The 18,955-nt window shown below is 35.5% G+C and overlaps 1 protein-coding gene across 1 annotated transcript in view; it reads right to left on the bottom strand.

Annotated features, from left to right (window-relative positions):
• The window catches only part of Apoltp (Apolipoprotein lipid transfer particle), a 335,784-nt gene that overhangs the window by 20,916 nt on the left and 295,913 nt on the right, over positions 1 to 18,955 (bottom strand). Inside the window, exons 64-71 of the mRNA XM_083117428.1 lie at positions 16,914 to 17,043; positions 13,829 to 14,040; positions 12,269 to 12,425; positions 11,385 to 11,638; positions 10,732 to 10,871; positions 10,243 to 10,443; positions 8,123 to 8,244; positions 7,066 to 7,187 (exon numbers count right to left, since the gene is read on the bottom strand). Of these exons, the coding sequence (XP_082973554.1) occupies positions 7,066 to 7,187; positions 8,123 to 8,244; positions 10,243 to 10,443; positions 10,732 to 10,871; positions 11,385 to 11,638; positions 12,269 to 12,425; positions 13,829 to 14,040; positions 16,914 to 17,043 (1,338 nt within the window). The remainder of the gene's footprint in view (positions 1 to 7,065; positions 7,188 to 8,122; positions 8,245 to 10,242; positions 10,444 to 10,731; positions 10,872 to 11,384; positions 11,639 to 12,268; positions 12,426 to 13,828; positions 14,041 to 16,913; positions 17,044 to 18,955) is intronic.

Here is an 18,955-nt window from a genome sequence, read left to right as displayed (position 1 = left end):
CCAGTACTCCATCGGTAAGCTCCAATTCCAAGGTCTTCATTAAGTACCCTGAACATTGATTGTTGTGAAATATTCAGCTCCTGTGCCATTATCACTTGCTTCCAGATGGGATTTCGGCAGATGTGAGCCAGCACTGCTTTAACAGCCGCAGCTGTTCATACGGTGTGAAGTCGATGAACTCTTGGGCAATCCTTCATGCTACCAGTAACAGTGAATCTCTGGATTGTCAGATACACAAACCTTTTGCTGATCTTCGGGATTTGTAGGGGCTGGAAAATCTAAGTGAGTGACTTCCCAACCATATGCAGAGCAATTACGGCTACTCTGTTTTCATATTCACCACACTCCATGCTAAGCACAAGAAGATACACGCTTGATCTTTCACAGTTGAACACACAATGGTCAAGAGTTAACTTCAGCACAAGCTTGGTTCATGAGCCAGACTACCGGATGTACAGTCCAAGCCGAAAGTTTGTAACAGTATTTATGGCCAGACTAGGTAGAATAGAATAGAATAGAATAGAATAGAATAGAATGGTCTTTATTTAAGCAGGCGTGTTTCGGCCTCATGGGCCGTTCTTACAACCAACCCTTGTCAAAGATACAATAAATGAATAAAAACAAAAAGAAAGAAAAAAAACACATAATGATCATGATAATACAATAAAGATAATATAAAGATTATACAATGATAAAATAATACATTGAATAGATTAGTATATACAGGGTGTCCCAAAAGTCCCTTAACAGCCATCCTAGAGACGTGTAGTGCAGAGATTGACATGATTTGAGTATATAGTAATACTGTATGGGTAGGGGGAACATGATTGTTGTGGGTGACCATGGCGGCGACCATCTTGGTACCCGCCATATTGGATGGAGGTCAATTTTTTTAAATGGGAAGGTATATGTGTGGCACATAATTTTAGGCTAGAATTGCACCAGAAACAAGAATATGAAGTCAGTTTTCAGATATCTTTAACTTGTGAAAAGTTATTGATGCAATGTTGAATAAATGATGATGTATGATAAAGTATGGAAATTGTGATAACTGATATCATATCTCATTTGTTGCAGGTGTAAGTGACAAAGAACATGATGTTATCCAATGAGGAACGAATTGAGATCATCCTCATTTCCGCCGAAAGGAGTTCACGGGACATTGCCAATGACTTCAATCAAAGACATCCTCTTAGGCCGCCAGTGTCGCATGTTAGTGTGGCCAATGTGATGAAGCGGTTTAAAGAAACGGGTGCAGTGCACGATAGACGTCGATCAGGAAGACCAAAAACAGCCACGGACGAAGAAACAACAACGGCAGTTCTGGCATCATTCGTGAAGTCACCGAAAAAAAAGTATTCGACGACTGTCCGCCCAATGTGGTGTTAGCAAGAGTTCGATTAGCAGGATTATGCAAGAACACAAGTGGCATCCCTACAAGATGCAAATGCAACAACATCTCAGTGAAGATGATCCTGATAGGAGGGTGGAGTTTTGTGAGTGGTGTGTCATGAAACTTGAACGTGACCCTGACTTCTGGCGAAACATTCTGCATAGCGATGAGGCATTTTTTTATACCAATGGTGAGGTCAACCGTCAAAACATGCGGTATTGGTCCTCTGAGAACCCGCACTGGGTAAACCCGGGGAACGTGGTTGGGCCAGCAAAACTTATGGTGTGGTGTGGAATTTGGAATACTCAAATCATAGGTCCATTTTTCATTGAGGGGACATTGAATGCAGAGACCTACCTGAAGTTGCTACGCGATCTTGTCTAACCTTCAGTGTGTATGCCGGATGGGTCTTTCCCAGAATTTTTTCAACAGGATGGTGCACCACCTCATTATGGGAACATTGTTCGGCAGTACCTTGATGTTCAATTTCCTGGTAGGTGGATTGGCAGACGAGGACCAAGGGAGTGGCCAGCCAGGTCCCCAGACCTTACTCCCCTTGATTTTTACTTGTGGGGCCATCTTAAGGCCATGGTTTATGCAGTTCCAATACGTGATATGCGTCACCTTCGTCAACGAATCACTGAGGCCTGTGCCGCTATCACTCCCGAAACACTTTTGAATGTTCGCCGTTCATGGGAGACTCGCTTACGGATGTGTCTACGGGAGCATGGCGAGCACATTGAGCACATTTTGTAGCGCAATAACTTTTCACAGATTAAAGATATCTGAAAACTGACTTCATATTCTTGTTTCTGGTGCAATTCTAGCCTAAAATTATGTGCCACACATATACCTTCCCATTTAAAAAATTTGACCTCCGTCCAATATGGCGGATACCAAGATGGCCGCCGCCATGGTCACCCACAGCAATCACGTTCCCCTTACCCATACAGTATTACTATATACTCAAATCATGTCAATCTCTGCACTACACGTCTCTAGGACGGCTGTTAAGGGACTTTTGGGACACCCTGTATACTGTTGAGTAAAGATAAGTAATAAGTCTTCGGTAGTTCAATGTGTATGCGGGGGGGGGGGGGGGGGTAGGTTAGGTATGCATTATATGATATATAAGTGCAGGTGCAATTGTTAACATATGAAGGTTAATTAAGTTGTTGGGACAATAGTAAGTTCTTCAGATTTTTCTTAAAACTTTGATGGCAAATAATGTTAGTCAATGGTGCAGGCAGTTTGTTCCATTCCCTGATCCCTGTAACAATGAATGACTTGTTATATGTGGCGGTTTTATGTTTGGGGATTTTTAGATTGGGCTTGTTGCGGATATTATGTTCGGCTGATGTTCTACGAGAACAGATCTTATCGGATAAGTATTTTGGGGAGCCACTCTTAAGTATTTTGTGCATCAAGGTGAGTGTTAAGTATTTTCTTCTATTGTTAATGTTTAGCCAAGAAAGTTTCTTTAAATAGGGGGATACATGTTCCTTTCTGTTTAGGTTAAATATGAAACGTATACAACAATTCTGAATTTTTTGAAGTTTATAGTTTAAGCCCTGGGATATATTACTGTACACTGGAGCGCAATAGTCTAATGTGGATAGGACGAGTGATTGCATAAGACGATCTTTAACATTAGCGTCCAGAGCATGTTTTAAATGATACAGAGATTTAAGTTTCCCCATACAGTTTTTCACAATAAATTCGACTTGTGGCTCCCAATTTAAGTGTCTATCGAACACAATCCCCAAGTTTTTGCTTGTATCCACTTCGCTTAGCGGTATACTGCCAAGAGTTGGAGGAGAAGGTGCGTTTTTGTGAAGTTTCTTAAGGGTACCATGAGTTCCTATGGTCATGAAGCAAGATTTTGTTGGATTTAATTGAAGGGAGTTCCTCCGTGACCAATTTGTTATAGCATCAAGGTCGAATTGAATTTTTGTCATCGCATTATCGTAGTTTTCTGTATTACACTGAATATAGATTTGCGAATCGTCAGCATACTGATGGTAGTGGGAATATTGGACAGCGCGGTCGAAATCAGCTACGTAAATCATGTATAGTAGTGGACCCAATATACTTCCTTGAGGGACGCCTTGTTGAACAACTAACCATTTAGAGTATGTGACTTCCGGTTCCCGATATTTCACACGTTGTTTCCTGTTGCCGAGATATGATCGAAACCAATTTAACGCGTTTCCGGTAACGCCATAGTGATACAGTTTGGCCAATAGCAATTCATGATTGATCGAGTCGAACGCTCTTGAATAATCCAACAAGACTAAAAGTGTAACTTCATTTTCATCTATTCCTTTACTTACATTGTCTACGATATCTACCAGCGCAGTGCAAGTACTATGCATTTTTCTGAAACCAGATTGAAAGTGTGGTAGGAAACCTTGAATATGTGAAAGTATTTGTTCATAAATTACTTTTTCAAGTATTTTGGACATTGTGGATAGAATGCTAATAGGTCGTAGATCTTTTATTTCTGTGGGGTTGGATTTTTTAGGTATAGGTGTTACTTCGCATTTTTTCCACTCTTGAGGGAACCAACCTTTGGAAAGGGAAAGATTAATAATGTGCGTAAGAGCTTTTAAGCAAAAGGGGATGCAATACTGTAAAACAGTTAGGTTTATGCCATCATAACCGCACGCTTTTGATTTCATTTTGTTAAAAATTTTACATACTTGTTCGCTACTTACTGGGGTAAAAAAGAACGTGTCATTGTTGGGTTGCTCAAGATATGTGTTGGTTTCATCAATCACCGCTGCATTGTTATCTGAGGGTGCACTCGGCTTAACAAAGAACTCGTTTACCGCATTCGGCCGAAATGTGTCTGAGGAGAGCGCATTACTCTTTTTATTTGGTAAAAGTCCCTGGCTTCTGAGGTTAGACCATAAATTTTTAGCATTTTTTACATTCATATTTACCGTTTTGTTATAGTGCTTAAATTTTGCGTTTCTGACTGCTTTTTTGGCTCTGTTTCTGAAGTATTTGTACGATAGGAGAGCGTCTGGGTCTCCTATATTTACATATCTCAGATGAAAGAAGTCGCGCAACTTCCAGAATTCCCTTACTTGATTTGAAATCCAGGGGGCGGGAGGTTTGGTTACACGAATTTTTCGCTGGGGGGCGTGCTTATCTATTAATCTGATAATGTTATCATTCAAGGCCTCCACCGCTGCATCTACGTCCTCGTTTCTTTCGATTTTGCACCATTCCACATTTTCCGCGTCTTTACGAAACATGTCCAAGTCCATGGTTTTGAAATTTCTAATTTTGATAATTTTCTTAGGTTGCTTTGGTGCGTACAGGTCAAATATGGAGTATGTTATATGGTGATCTGTGATTCCAGGTAACTCGCTCTGCCCAATTTGCTTTACAATTAAATCTTGTGAACAAATGATTAAATCAATTAATGACTTTGAAGTCGCTGTCACTCTGGTTGGCTTGGTAATTAATTGTTTCCCGTGAACTTCCTTGATTATACTCTGAAGGAGTCTAGTACTGCTTTCGTTTTTTCTTAACATGTTGATATTCCAGTCGCCTAACGCAATGAAGTAATCGTAATTTAAGTATAGGTGTTGGAGGATATCTGCTACGTGACTGATGTGAGTATAGCTGACATTTGGGGGTTTATATGCTACCATAAGTCCAATTTTTTTCCTATCGATAGTTAATTCGATTACAAGCTACTCTACGCCGATATCATTATTAACGAACCCATCTAAAAGTTTCCATTTAAGTGATTTAGAAATGTATAAGCACACACCACCTCTAGATTTGTTTAATCTATCTTGTCGAACTAATGTGTAATTTTCGATGTCTACTATATTATTACTAATATTCGGTTTTAACCAGCTTTCTGTAATGGCTATCAGGTCAAAGTTTAAGTTCGATATCATTTCTTTAAATTCATCTATGGAGTTGAGTAAACCTTGAATATTTAGATGACATAATTTAAAGCCATTTTCAGATCTATTTATTTCAGCTTCGAGCTGTTCCTTTATATTGTAATTGCTGTGGCGGATATTAATGGGCGACTCATCAAAGTAACTGGAGTGAATTCTGATTGGGAGTGGCGTTTCTGCACCATTGACTACATTGGTAGGGTCATTTATATTTATCGTTTCCTCCACTGTTGGTCATGGAGTATATATTCTGTCCCAAGTGTGAATTGCATATTGGAATAACAATGAAAATGTGCATACGCATAACACTTAATTAAAAAAAACAGGTGCTAGTTATCATAGTGACTTATTACTACAATCAAATTTTTAAAAATGTAAAAAATAAATGAAAAATTTAAGAATAAAAAAGTAAAAATGAATATAAAAATGTGAATACTGACACAAAAGAAGAAAAATTTAAAAAATGAAAATATTTGTTGATTAACTAAAAATGGGAGAAATATAGATTTTTGAGCTTGCCGATATATTCTGGCGTGAGTTAGAATACAAGCTGAGGGTTGTTTACATTTATATAACAGTCTATTATGCGACAGGTTCATGCCCTCCTTTCGCCACCATTGAGGAATGCAGAGAGTATTGCAAGCTTTGTATGGTTCGGCGCGGAATGTTCTCCTGCATTCCCCTCCCCTCTACTTTTGACTGGTCACCGTTGCCCATACGTCATTGATGGGGAAGCAGTTCCAAAAATAAACACAACCACCGTTAGGAGGGGAGTGTGGCGGGACAGCGTTACTTTCTGCTGAACTTTGCGATGTCCTCCGGGTCACTAATCCTAACCACGTTTCCGTTGTGTAGGGCAAGTACATTCCCATCGGTTGTCCATACTCGTTCGAATATTTTACTAAGCCTTACCTTGTGAAAAAGGTCCAAATTTGCTTTTGTTAGGTTTTCAGTTATGAAAATACCTGTCCCTGTAGCCTTTAGGTTCTTCTTGTTCTTGTAGACCAAGTCTCTCTGGGCGTAGGTGACAAAGCACGCAATGATCGGCCGGGGTTTGCCATCACGTCGCGGTGCTCCCAGTCGGTGAACACGATGAAACACATTTTGTGGCACTTTCACTTTCACCTGCTCATTGATGATTTTTGAAGCAATCACTTCACACTTTTCACCCTCACTTTCATTGATGCCATGAAAAACAAGGTTCAGGCGACGGTCATATTTTTCCAGGGAATTCAGATCCTTTCGCACTTGCTTCACTTGCTTGTCTAGCTCAGAGATTTTCCTCTCGAGATCGTTTTTTACTTCTTGAATGGCATCCTCCACGGCAGATTTAATTGCAGTGGTCAGCACTGGTTTAATTTCTTTCAACACTGCATCACTTGCAAATGCCAGGGCGATGCGTCTGTCCAGGTCTCCGAACTGTTGGTTGAGTTCCTTCGCTATGGCTGTCGAGATGGAGTTTTCAATCCGTTGCCACTCAGCTTTGCTGATTCCCATTTTTCGGGCAATACTGCTATTAACAATTAAAAAATTACGACAGAGTAAGTACTTTTGCTGCAGTATCCCCTCCTCCGTGCAAGCTCGAGTTGGGTAGACGGACCCTCTTACATGCGGTTCACAGCGGGCGACTCAAGCGGAAAGAGAGAGCTATTCATGCATGTCCGAACTCCTTGAAGACAATAATGACTCTTCATTGTTTCACACACATATGAAAAAAAAAAAAAAAACATTCAGCTTTACACATACCTGCATCTCACTAAGTGCACAATTAGTACAAGGAAACAGGATAAATGTTTTGGATACTCCTGCTCTAAAAGGCAATCTTGCAGCAAATCGAATTGCTCCAAATATATCATTTGATCCATTTCCTGAAAATAATTGTATGTTTTAATATTGCATACAGTACAATATCACCAATATTTTTTCATTAATGCAGAGAATAAATTATTGCAGTAAATATTTTGAAATGTTATGTTTAAAAATTCAATTCTAATGCAACTAAGCTTGATTTAAACTTAACTTCAATTTTGAGACATGAAATGTTACAATCAGCATGGCAACAATATTTATAAACCAAAAAAAGTTTAATCAAGAGCTGATCATAAATTTGGCAAAATAAGGCTGATCTACAGTCGAAGTCGGAATAGAAAATACCAGAATTAGTTCTTTGAAATTGGTGAGACTGATGTTATGATGAAAGGAAGCTATTTATAAACAAATAGCCAGATTACTTTAAAGATACAAAATACCGTTAATGCATCTTAAGTTAGTTCCTTAGTAGCACTTTGGCTACTGGATCTTACATTTTAGCTGTCGGTAGTGACGCTACATTCAATTCCAATGCACTGTGTTTATTTAGAATTAGGACAATGTTGCATAGGATGGCAGGAATTAATGCACTAACTAATGGAAGGCACTTTCAACCCACTCATCAGGGATTCGCTGCTCACAACAGTCAAAAAATGATTGAAAATGCACTTTGTTTAAACACAATAGTCTGACTGAACATACCACTTAAAACGTAGTTCAAACCACTGAACTGGGTCCCTATTCCAATTGGGAACTAAACCCAGGGACATTTGATTACAAAAAAACTCTAAAAAATTTATCTTGCAAACACCAAGTACTGCTTTCCTTATTATCTGATATTCTACAGTAATGCTGCTATTCAAAGTAATAAAATAACAACTTATAAAGTCTGATATCACAAATATTAATTTGATATTTTATTAACATCTTAAGTCTTATAAGCATAATCACAGAAAATAAAAAGATATGTTGAAGAAAAGTTGCGAATACACACCAACTGGTATATTTTCAAAATACAGAGGAATGAGCTGTGGGCTAGCAAAAATTGTGTTTTGAACAACTACGCTCCGTGGTTGGTCATACACCCCATCTCCACCAAACACAACAACAGCATATCTGAAATAGCAAAATCTTTTTAAACACATGGAATTTAAAGTAACACGTTCACTTCTAATACTCTTATTTTCAAATAATTCTTTGATTGTGGCATTCAAATCATAAATGTTTTAAAAGATATTTCTTCCAGAAAGGAGCAAAATAGAATGAGATTTTTCCATTACTTCCTCCGCCTTAATTTTATGCATATATTCACAATTTTACCTTAATTCTACATTTCTATCTATACTAATTTTTAATGCAGTGGCCAACCTTTGTGGTGAAGTGGTTAGCACAGCATGTTACTACGATTAGCCAAAAGTGGCAAAAAAGTGATGCTACATAACAAAATTCCAATTCTTCAATTTAAATTTAACATGCAGCAAGTCTTATGTGATGTAACTCCAATGTCTTCTGAGGAAACCAACAGATGTTGGCAAAATTTTAAGAGATAAAGTCAAAAGGAATGTGACTGGTTCCTTGATGTAATGCAATCAATTAACAGAATGTGGCTTCTCTTTTTAGCTGGCCTGTGCTATATACTTCCATCATTATGTATCCAAAATTAACAGAGTATTCAATAATGCCAAAAAATGTCACAAATCTGCTAGGGACTGAAGAATATAGAAATGAGGTGATTGCATCCTAAATATAACTTTTAAAATTGACAAGCAGTAGATGAAAAAAAAATTGAAGTCGCACAGAGCTACTAAGAAAAATATTGCTTTCAAGGTACCAGCCAAATGTCAGTTCACATGCATTTAATCAGATTATACAAGCAATTCATTTGAGTAATGGATATGTGGCTGGATGTGGGAGTTGGAGGTGTGTCTGACCCCAGAATATAGATTACTAGAACCACACGCTAAGAAGAGAAGAAGGAACCCTTTTCACAAAAAATTTGCAAAATAAAATATACCAAGAGAGTATTTGAAATTATATTTGCCAACTTGATTAGGACAAAAATGGTTCCTTAGTTATTCTAAAGTTAAATTTAAATGCCAGTCTTTTTCTATGGCATGGATATATGGCAAACTTAAGAAATATACATAATTTTTATGATGAATATGGAGTGTACTATTATTACCAGGGAACGGATTTATATGTAGTAAAAATGTGCTAAATATGTAAATACATATTTAGTTATTTTCAGCAAAATATGGAGTTTAATATGGACTTAATATCATAAAAATTTACTTTTTAATTAATGTTACTAAGATACTACACGAGCTACATAAATTACACTCTCAGCATTGTAACTATTACCATGACTGTCTTGAAGAGAAACCAGAAGCGAATCCCGTACGAGTGTTACAAAATCGTTGCTTCTGGCACTGCTGTCAGGTGCGCAACTAGTAGCGAGGGTGGGGTTAGCAATGGGCTGCTCGACTTGGGACTTCTTCCAATGTTGTCAAAATAACGTTTGTAACAACCAGGAGTCGATGCTTGAGCCCTCAGTCTCTATTGTTGACAACAATTATAAATATACAGGAATATCAAGTGTTTTACAATAGCAAAAGCAGTTGGGAGGTGAAAAAATTGGAAAAAAAAATGTTCGGATGATAGAAAACTTGTAATTAATGCAATTGGAGGGTATAAAAAAGGTCATACACTTTCATTTGTTTAATGTCGCTTTGGACTTCATCAGTTATTTGCAAGAAATTCATACAACTCTTTCGGTCACATGGGGACATGCAGTTATTGCGCGAATGTGGAGTACCAGTATATGTTGAGAAATGTTCTGAAATATGGAAATAATATGTAAAAATAACTAAAATATGTAAAATATGAGCCAAAACCTAATACATGTACAAATATGGAAAATAAAAACTGAATTTTTCGAGTCTATAGGCCATGATGTGCAAAGATAATACAAAATATAACTGATTTCAGATTCATTCATAAATATGTATTTACATATAAATCCTTTCCCTGAATATTACTGTATGCAGATAGCAAATATGTTATTAAATTAGGATTGAACCTCAATAGAATCTAATATGGCACATTGCCAATTACCTGTTAAATTTAATACCAGCATCAGTTAATTCATTATTTAGCAATGGAATGAGGTATTCAATGTTTCTTTCTTCCTTTATATTCCTATTACAATCCTTAGCTTCTATAATGAAAACGACATCAGTTGACTGCAGAATGTCACTTCCTTCAATTTTGTGAAACTCGCTTTCCATAAGTTCACTCCCATTGTGCAAATGGCATCTGAAATATAGAAAAGAAACCTATCAAGAAGAGAAATTTATTCTGTCCAGTAAACTTCATTAAATAACATTTGGTCAGTGCATCGAGTCTCATGATAGCTGTTATCTGACTGTGGAACAGTCCTTATATGACACACTATAGTAAAAAAAAGTGTTGGACATGTTTTATTTAAAAAATATCAAATGTAATTATCATATTAGCTGCTCTCTCTATCTCATACACACACACACACGCACACATCATATATATATATTTATATAAATAAATATGATAATACTATTTACATACCTGACACAGCCATATGGTATTCTCAAAGGCACATTTTCCAAATTACAAGCCTCCATGTATGCCCTTGCCGTGGTGCATGCTTCATTCTCTTTGTATACTCTACTATTCAGACACATTCTCATGAAAGGTGTTGGGTCTACCTAAAATAAGAAAACAATATTTATCAATTATCTTATAAAAGAAATACACTTTTTTAATATAAAAAGGCTCATAAAAATTTTATATTAGACAAGAGAATTATGAAGAAAATAAAACAAACTGTTACAAATAAGTAAGCAGACACTAGAACTAAAGTATTACTTAAAATGCCATTGTAAGTAACACTGAGTTATTGGATAACCGCAGAACAGTCCCTTTTCAAGTTGAGTCACTCAAATTCGCTTTTATGCAATAACTAACATAATTAACAGTTCTTTTGTGGTTACTTCTTTCAAGACAATGTTCTGGACTCTTGAACCATTAAGTATGTGAGCATAACAAGCATTCAACCATAACCATAGTAGTGACAAAAATAAATGGGGATACACCCTCTTCGTGACCATTCTGTATATATGAATTGATTTTAAATTAGTTAACAAGATATGTATTTCCATATCCCACTTCACATTCTGAAAGATCTTAGAAAACTAAAACAAATATTCTCTAACACTTACTACAGGAAAGCATGGTAGCAGCTCTGAAGATTTACTACTGAAAAATGATTCACATTTCTGCAAGATTTTTGAGTCTGGTTGCTCCATTTCTATTGCTACATTTTCAACTGATGTGCATCCCTCTGTTTCGATGGCCCAGCTATGAGCAAATCGAGCAACGTCCATTTCAATCACTCTGTTTGATGTAAGAAAATCAGTTACTGGTTCATTATCTATTGTGCCTAAGAGTCCTGCTGTTTTACCATAATACCAGCCTATAAGAAAGGGAAAATGAAAAAGGCATATAAAAAAAATATCAAGACCAAGAGCATATCAACAAAGTAGAAAATTATAGAAAGTAGGTGAAACAAGAAATATAAATATGTAAAACTATAAATTTTTCACATCACACACATGGAACGTAATATATTTGGTCAGGTCTGCAATCTTCTCTCAAATTTTATGTTTAATTTATGTTTTACTTCCTTCTACCATAAGCATTTACATTTTCATTTCAAGTTTGGTAACTATACAAGTTATTCACTTGAGCCCCAATGTTTTCCAATTATTTTTAACCTTTATTTTGATACTTATTAGAAAAACAACTATATTTTTAATTGTGACTTATATATAAATCATTCATAAAAAGGTATTCACCATCAGAATTTTCAAGTTCGTTTTTCTTTAGATTCTCATAATACTGTTTGAGCAAAATCAATTATGTAAACAAAGATGATAGATAAATACTTACTTAGTATTTGCACCTAGTTAAATTGCTCATGTCTTGATTCAACTGCCTATCTACCAGATACTTCTGTCACCGTACTTATTAAATTTTGTGACAAGCCTGTGCTATTGAATAATACAGTGACACAAAGAGAGGAAATAATAATAATTATACATACCTGACAAACTAAATGAACAAATATCAAACTTGAGGTTGCATTTGATCGTTAAGCCCCGATCACTCTCAATTGTCACTACCCTTCCTTCTTGGTATATATATGTATCACCAAATTGCACAGGAAGTTGCTTGTGCCCTTCTTTGTACAGCCTCACTGACTAAAGAATAAAATGAAAGAATATTAATTAAAAAGAAGGAATGTTAATCAGCTCCCCCATTGCTAGTCCCAAACTCAGATGAGAAAGATGAGAGGGCGTAACACCTCATTAATAAAACCATGGTTCAGCTGATATTACCATGTAAGAGCCCCTATTCAGGGTTACGTTGAAGTCCTTAACAGTGGATGGGTTGAGGAAGGAATCCTTCGATATTGTTTGGATGGTGGAAGAGGCAATCCATACCCCCTTTTGGGCAATAAAGGGGATCTTCAAAGGCTAAGGAAACAAAAACCCTGACAGAAAATCTAGGCCAGTCAGCAGAATGGGATGCTGAGGGTTGATAACTCTCACATTTTAAATTTTAAATAAGGGCCTCCCTGATGGTACAGTGGTAGCATCATCGCCTTGTAATCAAGGGGTTCTATACCTGGTGGAGGCACATAGTGGTTCGGATCCCACTTTAAACTGTAGGTCCAGTCCCGATTAGCCTTAATGTGCATAAAGTGGACTTAAAACACCAAATCAATCAATCAACATATTAAATGAAGATTCCAAAGAAACCAAAATAAATGTAAGCCAAAAGAAACTGTACAAGACAACTTTGATTATGATTTCCACACTGACATCTGCATTGTGGATATAATGAAATTAAAATATTGTCTCTTGCATATAACCAATATTTCAATAAGATTTTAGTATTATATTTACTTATGCAATAAGCAGAAAGAAAATAAATGAAGTTCATTTTAAGCAAATACCAAACCATACTGTATCACAACAAAAGAACATTCCAGCTTCTCAACATGATTGATTCTAATGTTATGAGTATGCTTAAATAATGTTTCTATTATTTCACAAAAATGATACTACTGCAAATAGCCGCTAAAAGTTTTTGTAAATTATGAGGGGAGTAAATTTGAATTTTAATAATTTCTAGACAAATACACACAAGTATTAGAAAAACTGAAAAAATGTAATATTTTTATTTTTATTTTAACAAGATTTGATTTAACCAAACACATTTTACAATTATTTAATGCATCTAAATTTCTATAACTATTTCTTTTCAATATGTTTACTCTTGATGTAATGGCATTACTATTATATTTATAATAAAGTAAGATGTGGTTTTTAGTTGTTTTATTTCATTACACCTATCTACTATGATAGTTATGACCGGATTTTGTATATGTATGTAAAGTATATATAAGCTTTTCATTATTCCTTTATCCACCATGAAGATGGAAAAGATTAAACATTGCACAAGTGGCAAACATCCCCTCCACACACACATTCTTTCTTCACTATTCATAAAATTTAAAATGCCTACAAATGGCAAATGAATACGGAAACATATTTCAACCATTCCTTCTTACATACTACTACATGATAATGCTACTTACATCTGTAAAAACATCAATCTGCAAAGCATCATCTCCCATGATGAGGATAATCTCATGGTGTTCAGCGTTACTTGCTGCATCATACTTTATAATCAATGAGAAGTTTCCATCCAGAAAATCATGTGCCAAAAGATATGTACATTTTCCTCTAAATTCATAGAACTGTTTATCAAAGGTCATAAAATGTTGTTGTCCTGCGATCAACGAGTGTGCTGCAAAATATAAAATGTTGTTCTAAATGTAATTTAAAAAGAGTAAAAAATGTTAAAATCTCACCTATCAGTGAATCTGAGTAATATCAAGAGAGTGTTAGTAACACAAATGAGAAAAGAAAATGAAAGAATAAAGAAAAATACTGGGAAAGAATAAAAGGTACAGAAAAAGCATGTATTGAAATGTAATTAAACTGCGATCAGTCGTGGGTAAGCATTACGTTCACTATCAATTTCAATCAAGTGCCATTTTAACAGTATTTAAAGTATTGGCATGTGGTGTTCTCTAGCTGACTTTTAGAGTGTCATGAGTGACCTGATCACATTGTAATGAGATAATGTAAACTGAAGTATGAGAGAGAGCCCATTGTCGTGGAAGCTTGTTGTCAGTGTGTGTAAGCATCTCAGCTGTGACTGATTATGTTAGACTTTTTTTTCTTAGATTTGTGTATTATTTAGTCAATAAAGTATACATTGTTTCTTGTCAGTTTTTTTATACCTACATGTTTTTGCCATGTTAATAGACAATAGAAAACGTTTCTAAGTGATTTTAAATTAAATTAGATTTGTGGATCACAGATGGAACTGCACCAGTGTTCTTTAGGACAGGTTTAAGGAACATGCAATTTTTGGTCACGCTGAGAGCTCTTTGCTTCAATGATATATTACTCTAGTTGAAAACAAATAAAAATTTTGAAACAAAAATGTACAAATAAAGAAAAAGGGAAATAATAAACACATCACTAGAAGTAAAAAAAATAAATAAAAAAAGTGGTGAAATATGCATGAAAAGTAAGGGTGAGTGCCACACTCACCCATGACAAATGGCGTGACTCAAGCGAGCATGACTGATCATGGGTTACGAAAAGAAAATGAAGGATGTATAAAAAGATTTAGAAGCAGATTGCAGCAGGGTGGAAAGGGGTATGGTAGAAACAGCAGAAAAGTACAAGGTAGGATAAGCTTTAAAAATGACATGAGGACCAAGAACAGCCAGGAACAAGGAAGCAACGGAAGAGAAAAATAGTGCATATAAAAGTAGTTCAAATGCAACTAAAGTGAAAAGAAAGGGTGAAGTGTGTGGAAGAATGATATGTGACAGGATTATATAAAAGAGATACTGCATCATTAAAAAATCCAGAATGAAATGGTGGAAATAGTAGACATATGCTGGATGGCAGTGGAAGACATTCTTTGAAAGACATGGGAAAAGATCATAAGAATTAGTGATTGAAATGTTAGATGAGCAGTAACATTAGATGACAAAGGAAGATGATTTGCAAGAAGTGTTTACCAGACAACTGCTCAAAAGGTACAACTTTACTGAAATTCAAGAAAGGAGAAAAAAGAGTCATGACACTATAAAATACACAACAAGGTTTCAGAAAAGAGATTGGGAAGAGAAGAACAAGGCATCAGTATTGATTTAGAAGTGCTAGATCAAGAGTAATTAAAATTCACATGAGAGCTAGAAGGGGAGCAGTAGAAATATTCAAAAGTGTTTTGCAGTTCAATTAGAATAAAATATAATATATATAACCTGTAGCGCAACAGCCTGTGAGGACCAGGGCCTACCTCACTCCCACATGCCGAGGTGGGAGGTCATCCAACCAGTTATGGGGTGATGTACAAACCCTCAGTCATTGTTGTAGGTTTCCATGGCTGGTTTACTTTACGCTACTCATTCGAAGCTCCCCAATATCCTCACACAATCTCAGGAGAAAAGTTGTTATGCTTCCCCACAGGAGACTTGAACCTGAATGCGTCCCAGAGCCAGAACCTAAAGCATGACACCTTAGACCGCATGGCCATGGTGCGGGCCTTCATTAGAATGAAAATATCAAAATTCTTAAAGGAGTAAGGAAGTAAAAGAAGGGCTTACAGAAAATGTCTCAGCATAACTGTGTAAAAACAGATATGGAAGAACGGAGTTTTTTTGGGGAATAGACAATGATTTAAAACAGGAAATGCTTTATCACCATAATTTTTATTCATATCAGTCAAGGACAGAATATGAACTGGAGTGGAGAAAAAAATTTGAAAGCCATGCTATTTGCAGATGACATTACCAAACAGAGAAGGAAGAAAGGGATTGAAAACAGATGGTTGGAAAAGTGAAATGAAAAAATGGGGAATGAAATTTAGTTCATGGAAAAGTGAAATTTTATTTATCACAAGAAACAGAAAGAGGGAAAGTGGAAAAGAATACTGGGTTTATGGTTTACTGTGCCCAGGGACTTAATATTCTAAACCTTAGCCCATCTACAATAAAGTAACTGTGAGTATATATAAGTTAATTACATGATTTGCACAAATGAAGGTTATTGAATTTTTGATTCCCTTTTATAAGTAAACCTGGTACAAAAACTATTTCATTCATTTCACTCAAAATTAATTTGTTTCTCCAGAACACACCTGAAATTTATACAATTATATAATTTATTATTATTCTATTATTAAAATTATATAATTTACAATTGTGCAGTGTCTTCTTTATGTATGAATTACATATCTGGCTGTAATTTTGAAATAGCTTTGAATAATTTAAACCAATTAATAGAGAAAAAAATGTTGTGCATTTGATAGATAGATGATCCTCTTAGTAAGGTCCAAGTTCAACTCCCTTGCCCTTAATTTTGTTCAGCTTCTTTAGCTTCATCAAAGGAAAATATGCCATTGACTTTTCAGCAAGATTATCTCATTCTTCTTATTCTATTACCTGATGAAATCAATTAATATGGTGAAATTTGAGGTTGCAAGGAAACATATTTAAAGATAAATAAACATGGTTTTCGACTTGATTTGGTCAGTGATCTCTTGTTGTTGGACATACATCATTGAATGATGCATAAACTTAAAACAATTCTTCTTACCTGTAAATGGAGGTAACCAATTCTCTACCTCAAAGTATGGCTCATATTCATAATAGAATGACCAGAATGTAAAATTGGTAGGACTAAAGTAATCTTGCACAGCCAAAAAGGCTTTATATTCTGGAATTTCCTGAAATAAAAAGGAATTAGTGACTTTAACAATAAATATATTTTATGTATTTACACATGCACACACACACAGGCATGTACAATTATTTACAGACTGTCACAATAAAAAACAACAAAGTTTTACAAAGTGTAGAGACATTAAGATGAACAACTTTTTTGGACAATGTTTTGGTCATGAAGGGCTCGTTTCGGTGACATGAAAAGTGTCAATTTTCCATCCTGTATATATGCAGTCACACATAACAGATTTACAGTTGTGATTGTAATTCATTTTTTCAATTGGAAAATATATTAAAAACGGTTGCATGCTGTAGAACATCATGCCAGTATACACTTTTTCATGAGCGAGTTACCCCTTTGATTACCTATCCTTAGCATACTGAAAATTTTGTTGTTTGCCAACACAAAATACAACTGTCAGTACAATCATGAATCTGGTTTGCATGGGTGCATAATACAACAAGATAAAAATAGCTGCTTTTTAGGGTTTGTTGTGCTGAAACTAGGGGTCAAGAAGCAAAATATTACTAGGAAAAGTTGTCTGTCTGTCTCTCTATCTCTCTCTCTCTCTGTGTGTGTGTGCGTGAGAGAGAGAGAGAAAGAGAGAGAACAAGATATGTATATATGTATGTGAGAAAAATATGGAAAATGAAAACATTCCACATACGCTTTTTCGTAATTTTCTCTTCTTTGCAAGTTTCTTATTTTCTTATGGAATCAATATTAAATGTGTAAATTTTTAGTAATTTTTACTGAGGAGTTTTGTTATGGAGAGTATTAAGTGTGATTCCTCTATTAACATATGGAATGGATTGATTGATTTGGCTAATCACAAAGATGAGGATGAGTGATGATATGATGATATTATGCCAAGTACTTAGTTTTTATACGAACCTGAGGAAAGAGATAGTCAATCTCTGAAACGTCGTTCTACAATAAGAGCACTATACTCACATACGTAAGTACAATTTTTAACTTTCCTTTTCTATATTCTGGATTTGTGAGTAACACGCGACAAACCTATAAAATGCTATTGATCTCCGATACGGGGAGAAAAGTGCGTGCACTAGAAAATAAGAGGATTAAGTTGAATAAGGGTTTAATCAGGATTAGATTTTTAAAACAATGCAGGAAAATGGGGGTTTTACCAAACTTTTTAAAATGGGGGTATAAACCGTTGAGTGTAGGCATGATTGAACAAAAACAAGAAATACAGTTTAAAATACTAGGGAAATGTATTAGGGAGGCACATGGACAAGTCGAACGTCTTAATAAGGAATGCTATAGATTACATTTGGAAGTTAGTGGGGAACTAGACGAAGTGACGTGGAACCGCATTGAAGAGAGACACTTTAGAGCTGTGGATAAAGCCAAATTTAGGGATAGTAATACTATAGAGAGGAAATTGATGAAATTAAAATTGAATAGGAAGGATAATCTAGAGAATAAGAAACAAAAAACAGAGGAGTGGGGAAATAATGAGAACATTTTAAATTTAACCACCCACGAACCACCTAAAGAGTTGATTAGGATTATGAACAAGGGGCAGAAATTTGCAATAGGGGTAGAGAAACTTGAAAAAGAGGAATTAATAATAGCAGCAGAAACGATCGTAACAACTATTGACGAAAGGGAGGATAAAACTGAGGTTAGACAAAGGATACGTAATATTGTAGAACAACACTTGCAAAAAGAAATTAAAAAGGAAACGAACATGAAAGGGGGAGATAGAACACGGAAAGAGAAAGTAAACGAAAACCTAAGACGCGATTTAAAAAATGTAAGAAAATGGGTGAAGGCGAATAACGTATTTCTAATTAGGTCTGATAAAGAAAACAAGATGGTTATCATGGACAGAGAGGAATATCACCAAAAATTAGAAGATAGCTTTAAAGGTAACGATTTTGAGAAAA

This window comes from Lepisma saccharinum, chromosome 2 (assembly GCF_977018435.1).
Source record: "Lepisma saccharinum chromosome 2, izLepSacc3.1, whole genome shotgun sequence".
NCBI lineage: Eukaryota > Metazoa > Arthropoda > Insecta > Zygentoma > Lepismatidae > Lepisma > Lepisma saccharinum.
The sequence above is the reverse complement of the archived record's forward strand: the minus strand, read 5'-3'. Positions and strand labels throughout refer to the sequence as shown.